We start from the raw sequence: 17,371 nt of genomic DNA, 5'->3' as shown, positions 1-17,371 counted from the left end.
CCTCCGCCCCCCCGCCCCCGCCTCCCCGCCCCCAGCCCGGCTGTCGCCCGGGCCCCCCAAGGCTGTTCCCAGGGCCCCAGCCTGCGCCGCGCCTCCGCCTCCTCCCCCGCGATCGACGGCGCCAAGGGCCAATCGCTGCCTGACGCAGGCCCACAAGCCCCGCCCCCTACCCGCCCCCTTCCCCGGGCTCCGGAACCCGCCAATGGGAAAGGCGGTGCGGGGTCGGGGCCTGTCGGTTGCCTAGCAGCAGCGACTGGGCGGGGGCGCCAGGCCGGGGGCGGAGATCCGGGTGCAGCGGGGGCGGGCACGAGGTGGGCGGGGCCGCAGGGGGCGGGGCCTGATCGGCTATAAAGGCGGACGCCGGCTGGACGCCGCGCTTTTGGTTTGGCTCTGTGCGCTTCGCCTTCGTAGTCGTTGCCGCGTCCGCAGTCGCAGCTGCTTGCGCTCTCGCTCCGGTCAGTGGTGCAGCCGTACCAGCACCATGTCGCTCTCTCGGTCGGAGGAGATGCATCGGCTCACGGAAAATGTCTACAAGGTGAGCTCTGCGCCACCCACGCGCTCGCGCCCGCCCGGGCGGTCCCTGGGCTCTCGGGGGTCGTCCCGGCGCGGCCGCGGGGACCCAGCACCGGCCCGGCATAAGTTGGCGCGGGCGCCCTCGTCCAGACAGCCCCCTGCTGCCCCCGTGCTCCCGGGGGCCGGAGCCCTCGGACCCGAGTGAGGTGCGGGCACGGGCGCGGGCTGCGGTGTCCGGGATCTGCCGGGGTCCGGGGCCGTGGCTGCTCGTCGCTCTGCGCTCTGTGGTGGTCCCGCCGGGCGCGGTTACGCAAGCCTCGGGCACTTTTTTCTCAACAGGCTTTTCCTTTTCACAACTCCTTCTCGGGCGTCTGTGGACGTGGCCGGGTGGGAGGTCGCGCGCGGGCAGCTTTGATGGGTGGACAGATAATCCGTCATCTTATGTAACCGCGGAGGGAGAAGACTAATTGTGTAGGAGGCTGGCGCGCCCGCCTCTGCTTCTGATGTGTGAGGAGTCGGCTCGCAGCCCCCGGTGCGGAACGCGGGTGTGCCCGCCGGACCCTCGTCGCCCCCGCCCCGGCATGTTTTGCGCCTGTGTGCACGTGGGCAGACACCCGAGTTTCAGTTTCTTAGCATCCATTTTTTCGGTTTGGACCCCCGCCCCCACCAGCACAGACTCAGGCTCCGGTGGCTCAGGGCTGTTCCTGGCAGCATTTCCTCACGGGAGATTCGTTCCTTGGGCGGTCCACGCAGTCCTCTTACAAAACCGTGCTCTGTTTCAAAACTGTGCCTCGGGGTTAAGCGGTGGTCGGGGGCGGGGCGGGGTGGGGGATTCGGAGTTGGTATTTACGCGGCGGCGGCTGGTTCATGGCGGCGGAGTGGGTTTGCAGCGCGCTGGCAGAGCAACAGTTTCTAATTGTGTTAAACAACTACGCTGTGCCTCTTTAGCCAGAGGCCTGCCAAGCCCTCTTTGCGCGCGGTGGGGGAGGGCGGGGAGAGGCCTCTGGGGGGCCGTTAGCTTTCAGCTGGAGTCCGGCGCGGCTGGAGTCAATCATGGCTGCTAATAAAGATTTTTAAAGTTGTAGCTAGGTCACCTGGAAGAATCCTGAAGCTGGGTCAGGGTAGACTAAGTCAGTTCTGAAGCCGTCTTAGAGGTGCTGGTAAACAGACTGACGAAGCAGCAGCACATAAAAGGAACAGCTCTTGGGGGTTTTATGTTTGTCTCATGTAGAGTCGGTGGCATAGGTTTTTGGTAGTGTTGCTCTGTAAATGCTCTCAGGGGAGGGAGGTTTATTAAATTATTAGTCATTAGTTCTATTTCGACTTGCTCATTGTGGGGGGTGGAAGAGAAATGCTGGCTGGAGGGTTTTCCCGTTTTCCCTGCTTCTGCACTGAAACCACTAAACAGGAACTTTAATGGCGAGAACGAGGAGGGAGTGTGTGGCGTGGCTTTGCTCTGGAGAATCCCATGATCAGCCTTAATAAGACACTTATCACCGAGCAGTCAGGCGTGTTGTTCCAGCTGAGCAGCTTCTGGATGGAGCTATGATTTGTCTGTAGGTCTGAAGTGAAATCTGTCGGCAGGATGGTGGCAGAAAACGGTTAGGATCCGAGCTTTTGGAGGTTGGGGCACACGTTCAGTAGGCTAGTTTGCGGTCTGTGCTCGGCGGGTCAGCTGATGACTGAGCTCCCACGGGAAGGTGTGGCTTGAGACCAAAGACTTTCACGTTGGACACATCGGAAAGTGGGTGTCCACAGACTGGGCACCTCACACACTCCTGGCTGGTGACGGCTGCAGAGCCTGTGGGCAGGTCAGTTTGTGGGTGGTGCTCCCCTGCCACTCTGCGACCTGACTGGTGGGTTTTTGGTCCGGCGCTCTTACTGTTTGTGGTTTGTCACTGAGAGCTCGGGTTCTGCAGCAGAGCCAGGACAGGTTGGGCAGCTTCAGCACACTGGCTGGGCAGAGACCAGGCCACCTGAGGCGCAGTCAGGATACAGCCAAAGCCACTGTGTGTGGACCCAGGCCGGTCCGGCTGGTCCTCTGCTCTGTCCAGGGACGCTGCTGCCTCTGTGCCTGGGTTGGCAACTTGTGGGAGAGTGGCTGAGATGTGGCCCTGCTTGGTGTCACCCCAAGCTGCAGCTCAGCTGTTTGTTTTGGCCCCTGTGTCTTATCAGCTGCAGTTCTGAGTGGTGTTTGTCTTGTCAGAGAAGGGAACGCTGGGGACGCTTGTCCTTGGCCTTGCTGATTAAAAATGCGAGACTAAAATGTACAGTTTTGATTCTCTTCCCTGGAAGAAGCCCTAGCGCCGGATTTAATCTCTCTCCCTGTGGCCCGGCTCCCGTGGGAGCTGTGTCCTCGGGGAATTTCATGGAAGATGAAGGGGGGAGAAATGGAATGGTTTCCAGACATCCACTGAGAGTTCACCCTCAGACCACGGGTGCAGGGACAGGGACAGAAGCCCTCTGGGGGCTTCCTGGGGTAGGCCCTGGGCTGGGCCCCTCAGGGGATGGGGGTGCAGGCAGCAGAGCCTGGAGCCCAGGACCTGGCTCTCAGGCAGCCCTGGGTAATTGCCTAGGGTGAGGGACAGAGTTGCGGGGTGGGGGTGGGGAGTCTGCTGCTCAGGATTAAGCCCAAATTGCAGCTGTCTTGGGAGAGGCCGCCAAGCATCCCCTTGTGCTGGAGAGAGAGGGCCTTCTTTAACAGCTGACTCTAGACCCCGGCTTTAGGAGAGTGACTGTCAGGTTCGCGTTTTTCTCTCGGTCCTGTATCTCAAGAGAAGCCCTGGCTCCAGGCACCCCGATGACATTGGAGGGGGGTGGCTCTGGCACCTTTTGTAGGAACATTACCACGGGTCTCCGTCCTGTCCTGAGGATGTGGGAAGGTGGGGGACAGCCTGAGGAGAAGGAAGTCTCTGGGAAAGCTTCAGGCATGGCTCTTCAGGGTGTCGTGGGCCTTGGGCCTTGGTCACCAGAGGCCGTCCAGTGGTCCTCACTCTGCAGCTGTGTGGGGAAGCTGGCCTGGCCTTGCGTACCCGCCCTGCGAAGGCTGCTGTGGCCAGCAGGTTCCTGCAGCCAGAGTCGGTCAGGTTTGCCACCACTGGTGCAAGGTGGTGGGTGACAGCGCTGGCAGGAGGGACCTCACCTCGTAGGTGAGAGCCCACTGCTGGCCAGGCCTTGCCCGCCACCCTCCTCCAGGTGGGAGCAGAGGGAAGCACAAGGGCCCAGGTCTTCTACTGCTGACCCTAGACCCCCTTCCACTGCTCAGCAGTCACACCAAACTGCTGGCCGCCATCAGAAGCCTGGCGCCTAGAGTGGACAGAGCTCCGCCAGCTCCCCGTTGGGGATGGTGAAGTGGCTGCTCTGACAGGCGCTTCCTTGGCAACAGAAACGCCTGCTGGGGAGCAGACCTGGGGGCTGTGTGTGTGCATGTGAGTGTGTGCTTGTGTGACCAGGAACATGTGTGCACATGTGTGTATGTGCAGATGTGTGTGAGCTCGAGCACATGCATGCAAGTGCCTGTTGGTATATTCACAAGTCTGTGTCCAAGTGAGCACGTGTGTGCATGAGTGCACACATGTGCGTGCATGTGGTGCTTTGTTTTGCTTTAAAGGTGCCTCGGGTGCCACATTGGGGTAGAATCTTCTCATAAAAAGAGGGGCTTGATGTCCCTGAGCGGACTCAGAGCTGTCCTTCCATGGAGCGTGCTATGTGGTACCTACTCTTTCCACCACCAGCGCAGCAGCAGTACTGTGCCTTCCATTCCTTCTGGAGTAGCCGGGGCAGTTTTTTTTGTTGCACTGATCTCTGGGCAACTGGCTTCAGCAGCTGCTTGTGCCCAGGTCGCATCCTTGAGGTTGCTGCTGGACCTTGCCGAAGTTTGCTGACCGTCATAAGGTGGCTTGGTGCCTGGGGTGTGGTGGCTTTGCAGAGTTCCTCACTGGGCCAGGAGTGTTTTGCCTGCGCTGCCATCCCTATTGGTCTCTCCTGGAGAACGTGTCTTTTGTTGGGGAGGCTGGTCGGTTCATGGGACAGACCATGTGCGCTTGAGGCTCTGGGTACTGGTCCAGGACTCTTGGGGCATCCGTGGGGAGGGCCGTGGGAGGTGCTGCGGAAGCTGCATGCTTGTTGCCACCTTGTTTTAGGCCAGAGCTCCTTGAGAGCCAGCAGGTCCGTCCACCTCCCTCCCTCTCTGGCACAGGTGGTGCTGGCTGGGCTGCCCAGGTTTTGGGGCCTTTCAGGGGAGGACAGGCCATTGAACAGAGGGCCCCGTCCCCTCTGGGCAGGAAGGCAGGCTGGCAGGGAGCCTGAGGCCCTCCTGGCACTCCCCCGAGTTTGCAGGTCTGGGTCCTGCTCAGGGGAGCCCCACACAGGACTGAATGGGTGGCGGGCAGGGCTGGCCTTGTCACTCGGTGGTTCCCACCCAGGCTTGCATGGCCCCCGGGACGGGCGCTGCCTGGGCTGCCCTCCAAGGGCAGGCACACCTGAGCAGTGATCTGGTGGGGGGCGCCCTGGGGCACTGGCTGGCTGGCTCCCGTTCTCTTTCCTCGACCCTCAAGTGCACCGGGCCAGGGCCCACCGCATGTGGCCTTCCTGGCCAGTGTGCCCGGGCCGTTTCCCATGAGGCCTCAGAGTGGGGAGGCTGTCCTCATTACGGTGCAGGCCTGTGCCCGCTGAACACCCTGCGCCGGCGCGCCCGGTGGGGCTGTCAGCGCTCTGCTGCTGTCTGCTGCCGGCGGCCGTGGCGGTTACAGGCGGCCGTGGACTGTGCCTGCTCTGTACTTCCCCCACCCCCAGCTCTGATTCATCCGGGCCCTGAGGTGCTGCACAGCTGTGAGATGACTCAGGGCCCCCAACCAGAGGGTGCAGGGCGCACGAGGGTGTGCACCCGTTTCCCCCACCAGGTGGGTTCCCAAGGGCTCCAGCCAGCGGGCCTGGGAGGAGGTTGGCACCCAGGCTTCTCTTACTGGAGAAGATCCTTTTGTCCCTACCTGACGTGCTCCCGAGCAGCAAGGTGTGGTGACTCAGGTACCACATGGCCCCTGACTGCGGGGACCCCGGCCTGGAAGGGTGGCCAGCACATGTGTGTCAGTGCTTGGGAATGGATGAACCTCGTTTCTGGTTCTGGGGCTCTCGCTTTGCTCACTGTGACCATCTCTGTCGTGAGTCTGCTCTCTTAGCTGTTTGCTCCACAAGCAGTGGCCCAGGACCCCAGCAAGTTCTGAAGGCGGTGGCAGGCTCCTGTCCCCACGCAGAGTTCCTTTTTCTCAGGGCCTGAAGGCAAGCCAGGGTGTTAGCCAGAAGCACCTGGTCCTGCCATGTCCTGGGGGCCCGAGGGGTCAGTTGGTGGTGTGAAGACAGGGCCTGATGGGAGTCCTGTCTCTAAGAGGTGACCTTGGAAACCTCAGGGGCAGGCAGGGGATCTGCACCTGCGAGTGAGCATCCAGTGGGTGTCAGGACCCCTTTTTGTCTGTCAAGGGGCAGTGGGGTGGCAGGTTGGCCCCTCCAGCTGCCTTTGGCCCCTCCTCCCAACTTTCACCTCAGGAGCCATCCTCTGCCTTGGACGTCTTGTCTGGTCCTATCTTGCCTTTTCTCGCTCTGGCTCTGCTCCTGCAGCGAGCACAATGACCAGGATGGTCCCAGGTCCCTGCAGGCTCCCCTTGCAGCTCCAATGCCTGTCTGGGGCCTGGTGGAGCCAGTGCTGACGCCCTGGGCTGTGAGTTGAGCATCCCGAGGGCCTCCTGCAGACCCTCGGGGCATGTGTGTGAGAGAGGGACCTGCGCCCTTGGGTCACAAGTACCCTGTGCCATAAGGGGCTGGGAGAGGTTGTACACCACAAGGAGGAGTCAGGGCCAACAATGGGAACAGAGTGCTTTTTTTTCTTGCTTGGGATATTTATTTTCTAGTTATGAAAACAGTTCTTTTAGAATTACTTGGACAGGTTTTTTAAAAGTCATACGTCAAAGGCACATGACATAGGGCTTCCCTGGTGGCGCAGTGGTTAAGAATCCGCCTGCCAATGCAGGGGACACGGGTTCAAGCCCTGGTCCAGGAAGATCCCACATGCCGCGGAGCAACTAAGCCCATGCGCCACAACTACTGAGCCCGTGCTCTAGAGCCTGTGAGCCACAACTGCTGAAGCCCGCACACCTAGAGCCCATGCTCCGCAACAAGAGAAGGCACTGCAATGAAGAGAAAAAGAAAAAGAGAAAGCCCGCGCCCAGCAACGAAGACTCAATGCAGCCAAAAATAAAATAAATAAAATAAAATAATAAATTAAAAAATAGTAATAAAGACGTGAAATTAATTGGTAGGGTTTTCCTAAAACCTCTTCGGATTCAGAGTCTGACTCTTCGGAGCTTTGTTTCAGCTCACAGTCATCAGGGTCAGGGTGTCGCCTGGGCCTCACCTCTGGCTGTCCAGGTGATGGTGAAATGGGGGGTTTCCTGAGCATGGCTGTGGGATTTTCTTCCAAGCCCTCAAACCCTTGTTCTGCCACTTTTGTTTGCTGGCATTTTGTTTCTTGACCAAAGAAGGTTTCCCCACGACAGCCAGGATCTCTGTTCCTTCTTACTCGCTAAGTGGTCTGTAGATGTAATGTCCCCGCTTGCCCCTGCCCAGCGGCGCCAGGAACAGTCACCAAGCAGCCCTGTGCCGGGTGACGACACACATGTAACAGGTTGTGAAACGTGCTGGGACTTCACAGGTGTCTGTGCTGTGAAAGAAATCGACATCTTGACGTTGGAATGGGGGTGGGAGCTTTGTGGAGGAGAGGCTGTGCCCCCCACCTCTGGGAGCTAGAATTCCATCCAGCAGGACGTTTGCATCTCTGGGAGCCAAGCATGGGCAGCGCTGACCTGCTGAGCCAGAGTGGCCTTGCTGCTTCCAGCGGGGCTATTAAAAGAAGGGGGTGTGGTAGAGCCTGCATTGGTGCTGATGTGCCCCAGGTGGAGGGGACCGGGGGTCCCTCCACACCCACTGCCCCTCTGAGCCCACTGTGGGGCAAGTCAAGCCCCTCTACCCTAGCCAACACCGTGGCGGAAGCAGTTGTCGTCCACACCTCTCTTCATTCCCTCCTGCCCCTCCCCCGGGAGGCGCGTCCTTTGCTGTCCAGGGACTAATGGTTCTCAGGCTGTGGCCAGTCCTGCCCTTGGGGATCCAGGGCCTTGCTGGCCTCAGGCAGGGAGGCAGCCAGGGGCTACAGTCAAGCCCCAGCAGGAGACCTGATTTCAGGCTTCTTGCACAGGCCCCGCTGGGCAGGGGACCATGAAGTTGGGTGAAGGGGCTGGACCATCTCACGCTCTCATTCTGGCTCTGCGCTGTGGGAGGTGCTGTGGCCACCTGGGCTTTGCAGTTGGCTGGTAATCCTGAATCATCGTGAAGAACCTTCAGTGGGTTGCTCGGTCTGGGCTCCATGCTGGGAGTGGTGCGTGTGACCTCATTTCTCTCTAAACCTGCTTCACAAGGGGCCCTGGGTGTCCCAGCGGGTGGGGGAGGCTTAGAAGCAGCACATCGCAACCCGTCCTGGGTGCCCGGCTGAGCCGGGGCTGGAGCCAGGCCTAGAGCCACGCCTGCCTGATCTGGGCCCTATGGCTTCAATCCTGCTTCGCTGTTTTTCCATTTGGGAGCCCTGCAGGCTTCGGCCGAGGGTTTTTAGCTTCTGTGCCACCGCTTTCTCATTCGTGATTAGCTGGAACCAGAGAACCCTTCCTGGCCACAGGGAGCATCAGGAAAGTGGTGGCTATGGTTGGTAGCTTTCAGGATGGAAAGTTCTTGGAGGAGCTGGAAGTCCGTGGAGAGGGCAGGGAGGCCCAGCCGAGGCCTCTGTTGCTGCCGTCTGATTTCCCGGGTGCTGAGTGGCCTGTGTACCCACCGGCATGACAGCCTCCCCAGCTGGCTCGTCCCACCCGGCGCAGGGCAGCAGGAGGACAAGCAGCTCCAGAGTGTTCCGGGGCTGTGTCCCTGCTTTGCTCATCGAGGCTCTGTGTCCCTGCTTTGCTCATCGAGGCTCTGTGTCCCTGCTTTGCTCATCGAGGCTCTGTGTCCCTGCTTTGCTCATCGAGGTTCTGTGTCCCTGCTTTGCTCATCGAGATTCCTCGTCCAGCGGGGATCCCAGCCCTGTGAAACTCGGGTCAGAGCCTTGTCGGGGACAAGGACAGGTCAGTGGCCCTAGAATGTTCTAACCAGTTGAGCAGTAACCAGATGATAAGAGAAGTGATGGTTGGGCCTTCATAGGGCAAGTGGGCCTTGGCCCAGCAACTGAGTCTGCTCGGGCAGCCAAACAGAGCGCCACGGGTGCTTGAACAACAGAGAGGTGTGTCTCATCTGAGGCCTGGAGGCCAGGATCCAGGTGTGGGCAGGGTGGTTCCTCCTGTGGTCTCTCTCCTGGGCGTGTGCAGGCCACCTTCTGCCTGTGTCCTCACATGGTCTTCCCTCTAAGTGTTGTGTCCTGATCTTTTCTTAGAAGGACACCAGTCCTGTGGGAGTGGGGCCCACCCAGATGACCTCGTTTTACCTTGATTGTCTCTAAAGACTCCCTGCGAAAGCAGTCACCAATGAGGTGCTGGAGTTAGGCCTAACACATGAATTCTTAGGGGACAAATTCAGTCCCTGACACCCAGCAGCCGTAAGGCCCCCCACCTCAAGGTGCAGTGGGCTGGTATGTGGGGGGTCGTCCTGGGTGCTGCTGTCTGAATCACAGGGACGTGTGTGTTTCTGGGCCCATGAAGGTTTTCCCTGTTCCTCAGTCAGATGGCAGCCTTCAGTTCATGATGCCGTGAGGACTTCCCCAGGAGCACACTGGTTTCACCGTGAAAACGACTGGTGCAGCCTGGGCTCCAGCTTAGCACTGACTCCCAGACAGAAAGCAGTGGGGAGGCATGTGCCCTGGGGCAGGGCAGAGAAGTCAGGCAGGTGTGGCAGGGCCTGGATGCTGGAAGGCATCTGGGGCCTTGCAGGGTCCTGCCCCTCTGAAGTTGGGACTGGCCGGATGTGCCTCTGGATAGGAAGGAAGTGGCCGGGCTGGTGGGGCCCGTGTTTGGACCCTGCTGCGTGGCTCCTGGTCTGAGGGGGAGGCTCTCCCAGTGGCACAGACCCCACCCGGCGCTCGCTGGCCCCCTCCCCAACCTGAGCCCACTTGTGGCTTCCTGCCCCCAAGACCTATTCCAGGAGGGGTCAGTCGGGTTGGGGGCACCTGAGGATCCAGGTCCTGAGGGAGAGCAGGGATGGGAGGTGGGTGTCCACAGCCCCAGGAATTGGTGATGGTGCTCGGTCCCTGAACGTGGGCCTCGGGGGCTGTGGGAGCTTGGCTGCCCCTTCCTCACCTTGCATGGCCTACGCCGTCCCCTGCAGGGTCCCAGAAAGGTCCCGCCCTCAGATCAGGACCTGGAGAGTTGGCCAGAATTTTGTCTTTTTCCTGGTGTCGCCCAGCCCGTGGCTCAGGGCCTCCTGGGCCCCCTGCCGCAGGGCCGTAGGGGTAACGGGAGGGGGTACTCACCCCTTGGTCCCTCCTCATGGGAGGCCGCCATGCTCCCTGGTGTCACTCTGGGCTCCGTGCCAAAGACATAAGTTGTCACTTTATTCTAATGTTGGCAGCTTCCCCAGAAGCTGGCGGAGGCCGAGAACCAACGTTTTGCTGTATGGCCGCTTGTCAGCCTCTCACGCTCCGGGGCGACCCTTTGGCCAGGCTGCCAGGCCAGCTGGAGCGCCCCCTGCAGCATGAGGGCCACCTCGGCTGCCCTCCAGGCCTCTCCTCTGGCTCCCAAAAAAGCCGGCTGTGCTCCCACCGCCTACCCCTCGCTCGGTGGCAGGGGACTGTCCTGGGCAGCATGGGTGCCTTGGTTCCTGATGCTGGGTCCTACTGCAGATGCTCTTTTGTGCACCCTTCTTGAGAGGCTGTGGTAAGCTTGGCCTCTCTGTGCACTGGTGGGGCCCTGGCCCTTGTCCCCGCTGGAGGTGGTTGGGCTGAGAACATGCATGCCTGGGGGTGGGGGAGGGGTGCTCTTGTGGTCTGTGGGGGGCTCATGGCCCATGGGGGGGCGTCTCGTGGAGGACGTGGGGAGGGGGGCCTAGTGCTGTTAAAATGACATCAGCCGGTGTTGATCCCTGCTTGGTTTGTTCTTGTTCATTCGGGGGGCTTTTCTGCAACCACCACCAGCTTTGACTGTCCTGTCCTCACCTCACAGGCCATTTCATTCCGGAAGCTGCTGTGTCCACTCACTTTGTCAAGTGCAGACCCATTGTTATCTTCTCTCTGGCTGTAACCAAGAGAGATCCAGCGCAAGTTCTGCCTCCTCCAGGAAGCCCTCCCAGCGCTCGCTGAACTCCAGTTGGTTTTCTTAAGAATGGTCCCCAGGACAAATGTCCCAGTTATTATAGGGGAGCAGAGGCAGGAGTCATGCAGAGCTGCAGTGTGAGCTGGGTCCTCTGTCCAGAGCCTCAGGTAGTCGGTGCTCCTGTGGAGGGCAGTTACAGCAGGCAAGGACAGCCTCCCTTGGAGGACAGCTGCCACCTTCCCCTGGCAGTGCCTGGACAGTGGCCCCGCGTTGGATGTGGGTTGTTGGCTGCAAAGCTGGCTCCTGCTCTTCCTGCCACAGAGGTGGGATGAGAGGACAGGTGGTCAGGAGTAGTCAGGCACCAGGCCCCCCCGTCAGATGACCAGGTATCCTGGCATCAGCCCTTGCCCTTGCTCTGACGTTGCTGGAACGTGGCTCGTGAGGGAGCCCAGGGCAGGCGGAATTGCTGTGTGGCACCTGGTCCTCTCCTGCCTGCCTCGGCGACCCATCCAGAGAGCACTGAGGCCCGTGTGGAGAAAGGGACAAGCTGGGCTGTGCGGCCAGCCTGTAGTTGAAGCCGGGACTGGCTCCACCAGGACCCAGAAGGCTGGCTCTTAGCCTCCCCGAGCCTCTCTCCATCCGTCTGTAAAATGGACAGCGGCACCCCCCACCAGTCCAGTGAAGATTCAGGGTGATGGGGTGTAAGGCCGCCCCTCCCCAGATGGCAGATAGAGTCCAGCGAGGTCTCATCCCCTGAGTTTGTTATAACAGGCATTGACTGTGTAGGGAGGATACAGCCTAGCTTGGCCACAACACGCATGCACCCCCACACATGCACACATACGCACGTGTGCGCTGGACGCGGGCAGACACCCCACCCTGCCTTCCTTGACTGCAGGAGGGCAGGAGGGGAAGCAGGAGGCACGTCACTTCCCTGTGTCAGCAGGGAAGAGAAACTTTGCTCTTTGTTTGTGGCAGCCCTGCCAGGAAAGTGCTGGAGGGGGGCTGTCGCCAGGAACCAGAGCTGTGAGGGATAAATAGAATTCCCGTGCTGGCGAGTGGCAGACCCTGGGCGCAGGCGTGGGAGCAACTGGAGCACAGTCCCTGAACAGAGCCCCCTCTCTCCTTGCGACCCCAGATTGGGAATAGGGGCGTCCTGCTGCCCCTTGTCCTCACTGGCCGGGCAGACCCGTGATCCAGGTCAATCAAAATGGGCGTCACTGTGCAGATGCTGGGATACCCAGGAGCCGGCCAGGCAGGAAGGCCTCTGGTCTCACGGCTGCTGGGGTGCTGACGCCACCACCCCTGCAGCCAGGCCCGGCCCCTCCCATTGGCTCCTGTGGACATGCAGGGCTGGGGGCCCAGGGTGGGGGTGGGCGGGCGGGCCAGCCCTACCATGGAGATTTGGTTTAAGGCCTGGATTCCTGGGACTGCAGGGGTGGCAGGGACATCCCGTTTGGGGACATCTCGGCAAGAGGGCCACCGTGAACCGCGCCTGAGCTTGCGAGGGTGTCCGGCAGAGATCCCTCCTCTCCCTGGCCTTTCTGGGGCGCTTGTGTGGGGGGCGGCAGGGAGCCCTTGTGGCAGCCCGGCTTCCTGAGGGCACCTCATAGATACTGAGCCAACCAAGGAGTGATAGAAGGTGCTGAGCACAGTGCTTGGCCCAGGCCCCCTGCAAGGGGGCCACACACACAGTCGCCACGTGCCACGGCATGGCGTTTGAAGGGATTTGGTTTCATCTGCGTAGCACAGGTGTCAAGTTTGGAGAAGGCGCTGGTCACTGCCCATGTTGTCGGGTCTCTGTCCCGGCTGCGGGAAAGTGGTCTCAGGATGCAGAGCCTCTCCCAGCCCCTTGAGTTTCACGACAGGCATGAGGATGGCCTCGCGGCACAGAGAGGTGTGTGCGGGGAGGCCGCCCTCCTGGCCTGGCCTTCGTTTGCACACGTCCTTTGGTGTCAATAAGGAAATGCATTCCCTTCCCTTTGGGAAGTAAACAGGTCTCCCTCTTCCCCCCCTCTGTGGGAGGACGTCTTGGGGTTTGCATCTCAGCTCCCTCCATCCCTCCAGTAAAGAGTCCCATGGAAAGACACCGTCGTTCCATCCCTTCTGAAAAAGTATCGTGGGGCGGGTAATGTGTAGCAGAGCCCCACAGCCTCCTCGCCGTGGCAACCATGCCTCTGTTGGCTTCCCGCTTCCCCTCCCAGGGCCTCCCTGTGCGTGGAGGGGCTGCGCAGGCCCCTGGTTAGGGGAGCACTCACTTGCAGTGGGTGTGGCAGGACCCCACTCCGGGCCTCTGATGGTGGGTTTGGGCCCATCATGGGCATAGCACGGCCCCCTGGGTCCAAATGCCTCTGCCTGAGCCCTGTGATGGCGATGGACTCAGGCTCTGAGGGGCCCCCTCCCATGGAGAAGTCCCCTGCAGAGAGGATCCCCCACCAGAGGGGCTAGGCCCTTTTTGGGCCACCAGGGTCCCTCCTGACAAGGTCGTCTTGGACCTGGCCAGTCTCTGGTGGTCACGGTTCTAGGAGATCGGTGACCTGGAGGTGGATTGGAGCCCGCTCTCTGGCCAGGGCAGCATCTGTGAGGAGCCGGGAGGAAGAATGGCTTTTGGCCAGGGAAGGAGGGCCTCCCTGGGACACCAGCCCCACAGCATTTATGCCTCTGCCACTGCCTCCAGGCAGGCGAGTCAGCAGCACCTGTGTGACCCGGCGGTGCCCCAGCCAGGTGTTCTGACCGACACCCCTGCACCCCTCCTGCCCTGCCCCTCGCTCCCACATTCCTCATGCATGAGCTCAGCAGCTGTGCTAAGGAAGTGAAACCTGGCGGCTGTCCCTGTGTGTCACTGGGCGGGCGTGGGTGGGCTGCCGAGGTGACCCCCTTTGTTGGCCTGGGTGGCTGCTGGCCTATTTCCTGCTGTCGTTGAGGATATTTGGGGCTCTAGGGAGGGAGCTGTGGAGCTTCCTCTCCTGCCCCCGGGGTGGGTGGGGGCTGCAGTCCTAGAGCTCTGCAGCCCAGGTCTGCCCTCACATACTCCCACCCCAGGGCCCTTTTCAGCCCTGTGCCCATCGCTGCAGTGAGAAATACATCTTACACTGAAACACTGTACACACGCGCGAGCACACACACATACGTGCGTGTGTATGTCTGGAACACCAGAAACGGGGATAGAAGCCACCCTTACTGGGTCTATACCCTGCTTTTGGTCCATTTCCTTTGAGCAGACACATGCGCCCTCCAGTGTTTTTCTGCCCTGACGCAGGTCTGGGTGGCGTTGAGCAGCGGGGCTGAGGGCTCAGCCAGCCTGTGCATGCACCCTTGGCAGCTTGGCAGACAGCCCCACACTGAATTCCCCTCCGCGCCATGCCTGGACGCCAGTCCCTCGTCTGCTGCCTGTTACGTGACATCCCTGCCCTGACTGCTGGGCACTCCTCGGGCTGGATGCATCCAGACTTGGGTTCCCCACTGCAGAGTCGTCCCCAGACCACTGAGCTTCATACTGCCCCCTGACCCCATCCCACATTGCAGTAGAGCCAGCTCTCTGATCCACCTTCACATCTTAGGTTTCTGAGCAGCTCTGAGGGGTCTCCCACGTCTGTGCGGTCTCAGCTACAACCTGGGCTCCCTGGAGCAGTCAGGGGTACGTTTCCTTTTGAAATGTAGTTGGATTGACCCTCGGCTTCCCGTCAGGGAAAGCGGGTGTCCCTGCCACGGGCTGTGAGGCAGTAGGTTTGGGCCATTAACTGCACACTTCTGCCTCTTCTTACCTCCCGCCACCCTTTACCCTGCTCCTGGCATCCTGTCCCTGACACCAGCAGGCCCTGGCCTCAGGGCCTTTGCATGCCCCTGCCTGCAGCCCTCCTCTCTCGACGACATGCTTCTTTCCCCTGCTGTCCCCTGAGCCGTGTCCTGCTATCTCGTTCCCCAGGTACGGGGTCCTGCCCAGTGTGTGAGGTGGGCCTGCCTTCTCTCTCGGGACTTTGTCCCATGGGGTCACTGCTGCGTCCCCCTGTGTGCCTCAGCCCTGGTGCAGCACATGGCAGGTGCCCTCCCCTTTGTCGTGTCCAGAAAGGAAGGTGCACCTGCCCTCTGGACTCAGGCATGTGTCAGGTGTATCTCCTTCCCAGGTTCCCTGCACGGCGTAGAGCAGGTGGGAGCCCAGCCCCGGGTGTCAGGAGGTGGTGGCTCAGGCTCGGGGTCTCATCGCCCTTTGGCACGGGTCTCTGTTCCTCTTTGTGCTGGCACTCCAGGCCGCTCTTCAGGGTGGGCGACAGAAGTAGTGGGTTTTTCTGGAGCCCAGATCCCGCAGCCCTTCTCGGAATCCATGTCGGTCCTGCTGGCTGAGAGCCCAGAGCAGGGATGGAAGGGTGTTACCTGGGGCCGGGGCTGCTTTTGGCCTGTTGGCCGGGATGGGGCGGGCACTGCCGCTGTTCATGCAGAAGCACCTGGGGCTCTGTGGTCTGCCCACAGGGCCAGGCGACTTCCCCTCCCTGGCGACGTTTCTCTCTTACCCTGCGGAAAGATCGGACACATATCACAATAATTGACCCGAAGATGTAGGATGTGGCCGAGGTGGGGTTTTCCTTAGAAGTTCCTTGCAGTGTTCTCGCTGGCTGGGGTTGGCACCCAACCATCAGGGTACATTACCCAGTAGAGCTCACATTTGGCTGTTGTTTGTGTGTGCCTGTTTTTGTGCCTTGTAATTAAAACATTTATTTGGCCTTCGCAGTGAAAATCTAATTTCTTCAGTCTAAGGACTAGTGGTATTGGCACCAAGACTTGAGTCCATCAGGCGAGTGGATCCAGAGCCTGCTGGATTATTTATCGTGTGGTGTTTGCAGTCAGGCTGTGCATTGCTCTAATCAGCTGACGTTTCGTAATTGATGTGTTGAGTGAAGATCGTGGTGGGAGGGGGCTCCAGGCAGTGATGAACCTTTTGTGTGTGGCCTGCGGAGGGACCTTCCTCGCTGACTCAGCCCTGCCAGATGGGGTAATGGCACCTCAGCGCAGCATATCTGAGCGCCGGATGTATGTTGGGTGCTGCCCCACGTGTCGTATGCATGCTCACTTGTTTAATCTGCAAGGCCCCTATGGAGCAGTTCTGTTCTTTCCCCCATTGTACAGGTGTCAAAACTGAGGCTTGGGAAGGTCATTTGCCCAAGGACATTCAACAGGGGCAGAGCTGGGATTTGGACCCGGGGCCCGGCCATGGCTTCGTGGTCTCGACCCCGCATGTGATGCTTGTGGGATTTTCCCCTCGCCGTTCAGGCCCCCAAGCAGCCGGTGCCTTGTCCCTGATGCCGTCCCCTGCTCTCTTCCAGACCATCATGGAGCAGTTCAACCCCAGCCTGCGGAACTTCATCGCCATGGGCAAGAACTACGAGAAGGCGCTGGCAGGTGAGGCTGACATCCCTGGCCTGTGGGTGCGAGTGAGGGCATCTCAGTAGGTGGACAGCTCCTGGGGCCTGATTAGGGAGGGACGGCGGTGTTTCCAGAAGCACACCGTGGCAGAGTGAAGGTGTAGGTGCTGCACCACGGAGGGCCATGATGTTTAGCGCACACTGTGGACATGGGGCCAAAAGTGGCAGGATGGTTCCCACCCTGGAGTTGGGGGGGTCGGCCTGCACATTTCAGGCCGATGGTGGTTCCTTTCCTGAAGGCATCACCCAAGGACATCTTACCCCCGGGGGTTTTCTCTCAGAGTGACATAACTTCATTCATTCTCAGCTGCACAGCGTCGATGGCCTAGGGTGAATCTGTCAAGGCCTGGCCTGGGGTCTCCTGCTCGCATGCCCCAGCCCTTGGACATGAGGCACAGGCCTCCTTCCAGGCTCCTCCACCCCCACCTGGGTCCCCAACCAAGTTCTGTGCGGGGGGGCCTGGAGGTGTCCTCCCTTCCCCATTTTCCTGGACTGTCCCATAGGCCAGAGCCCCTCAGCTGCCCTCGGCCGCCCCAAGGCCAGGCCTGGGCCCGCTAGGCTTTCCTTTCATCTCTTTCAAGGAGCCCACCCTGCCCGGCAGCGGACACGCTCCAGCTGCTGGGGTGCGGAGCCCGCACACACTTCCAGACTGCAGAGCAAATTGCGTGTGCTTAATTGAAAACTACCTAAATAAAATGTGATCAAGTGTCCAGTAATAAGTCCCTAACTGGGTTCTGGAGAAAACGGATTAGAAATAGTAATTATGCTGCTGGCGGGTGCTCCCCATGGTCCTGCTCCAGAGGCGCCCTCGTCCTCCTTCCAGCGTGAAGGGCAGCTGGGGGGGAGCTCTTCTGATGAGGGAGTTTGTGGGCACACCCAGGGTCTTGAAGGGTCTCCGAGTTCCCAGAGGAAGCTCCATCCCAGGCAGCGGGCACCAGTTATGGTCCCAGGAAGTCAGCAGGCCCGGCACTTTCCGTGCCAGTCCCTTGCAAAGTCAGGTTAGAGCAGAAGTTGCCCTGGGAAGTGGTGTGAGTCCCCCCGCTCCGTCCCCGTGGTGCTACCTTTAGCCCACTTTGAGCGTGTGACTCACTCCCACTTACTTGCTCTCTCTGAGACCGCAGACGGGGACAGAGTCCTCAACCCAGGTTGGCTGCGGTGGGGGGGGGGGGG

The 17,371-nt window shown here is 60.4% G+C and overlaps 1 protein-coding gene across 3 annotated transcripts in view; it reads left to right on the top strand.

The window, feature by feature from the left end:
* Nucleotides 1–381: 381 nt before the first annotated feature.
* BAIAP2 (BAR/IMD domain containing adaptor protein 2) overlaps nt 382–17,371 on the top strand; it is a 71,971-nt gene continuing 54,981 nt past the window's right edge. For 2 of the 3 annotated variants that reach the window (XM_007462336.1, XM_007462335.1), the window contains exons 1-2: nt 387–535; nt 16,103–16,178. In XM_007462336.1, the coding sequence (XP_007462398.1) occupies nt 482–535; nt 16,103–16,178 (130 nt within the window). In that variant the 5' untranslated portion in view covers nt 387–481. Of the gene's footprint in view, nt 536–16,102; nt 16,179–17,371 lie in introns of all 3 variants that reach the window. The other variant, XM_007462334.1, reaches the window with a different exon arrangement.

The sequence above is a fragment of the Lipotes vexillifer genome, unplaced genomic scaffold (genome assembly GCF_000442215.2).
Source record: "Lipotes vexillifer unplaced genomic scaffold, Lipotes_vexillifer_v1.1 scaffold1691, whole genome shotgun sequence".
In the NCBI taxonomy this organism is placed as follows: Eukaryota; Metazoa; Chordata; class Mammalia; order Artiodactyla; family Lipotidae; genus Lipotes; species Lipotes vexillifer.
This window is presented reverse-complemented; position numbering and strand designations above follow the sequence as displayed.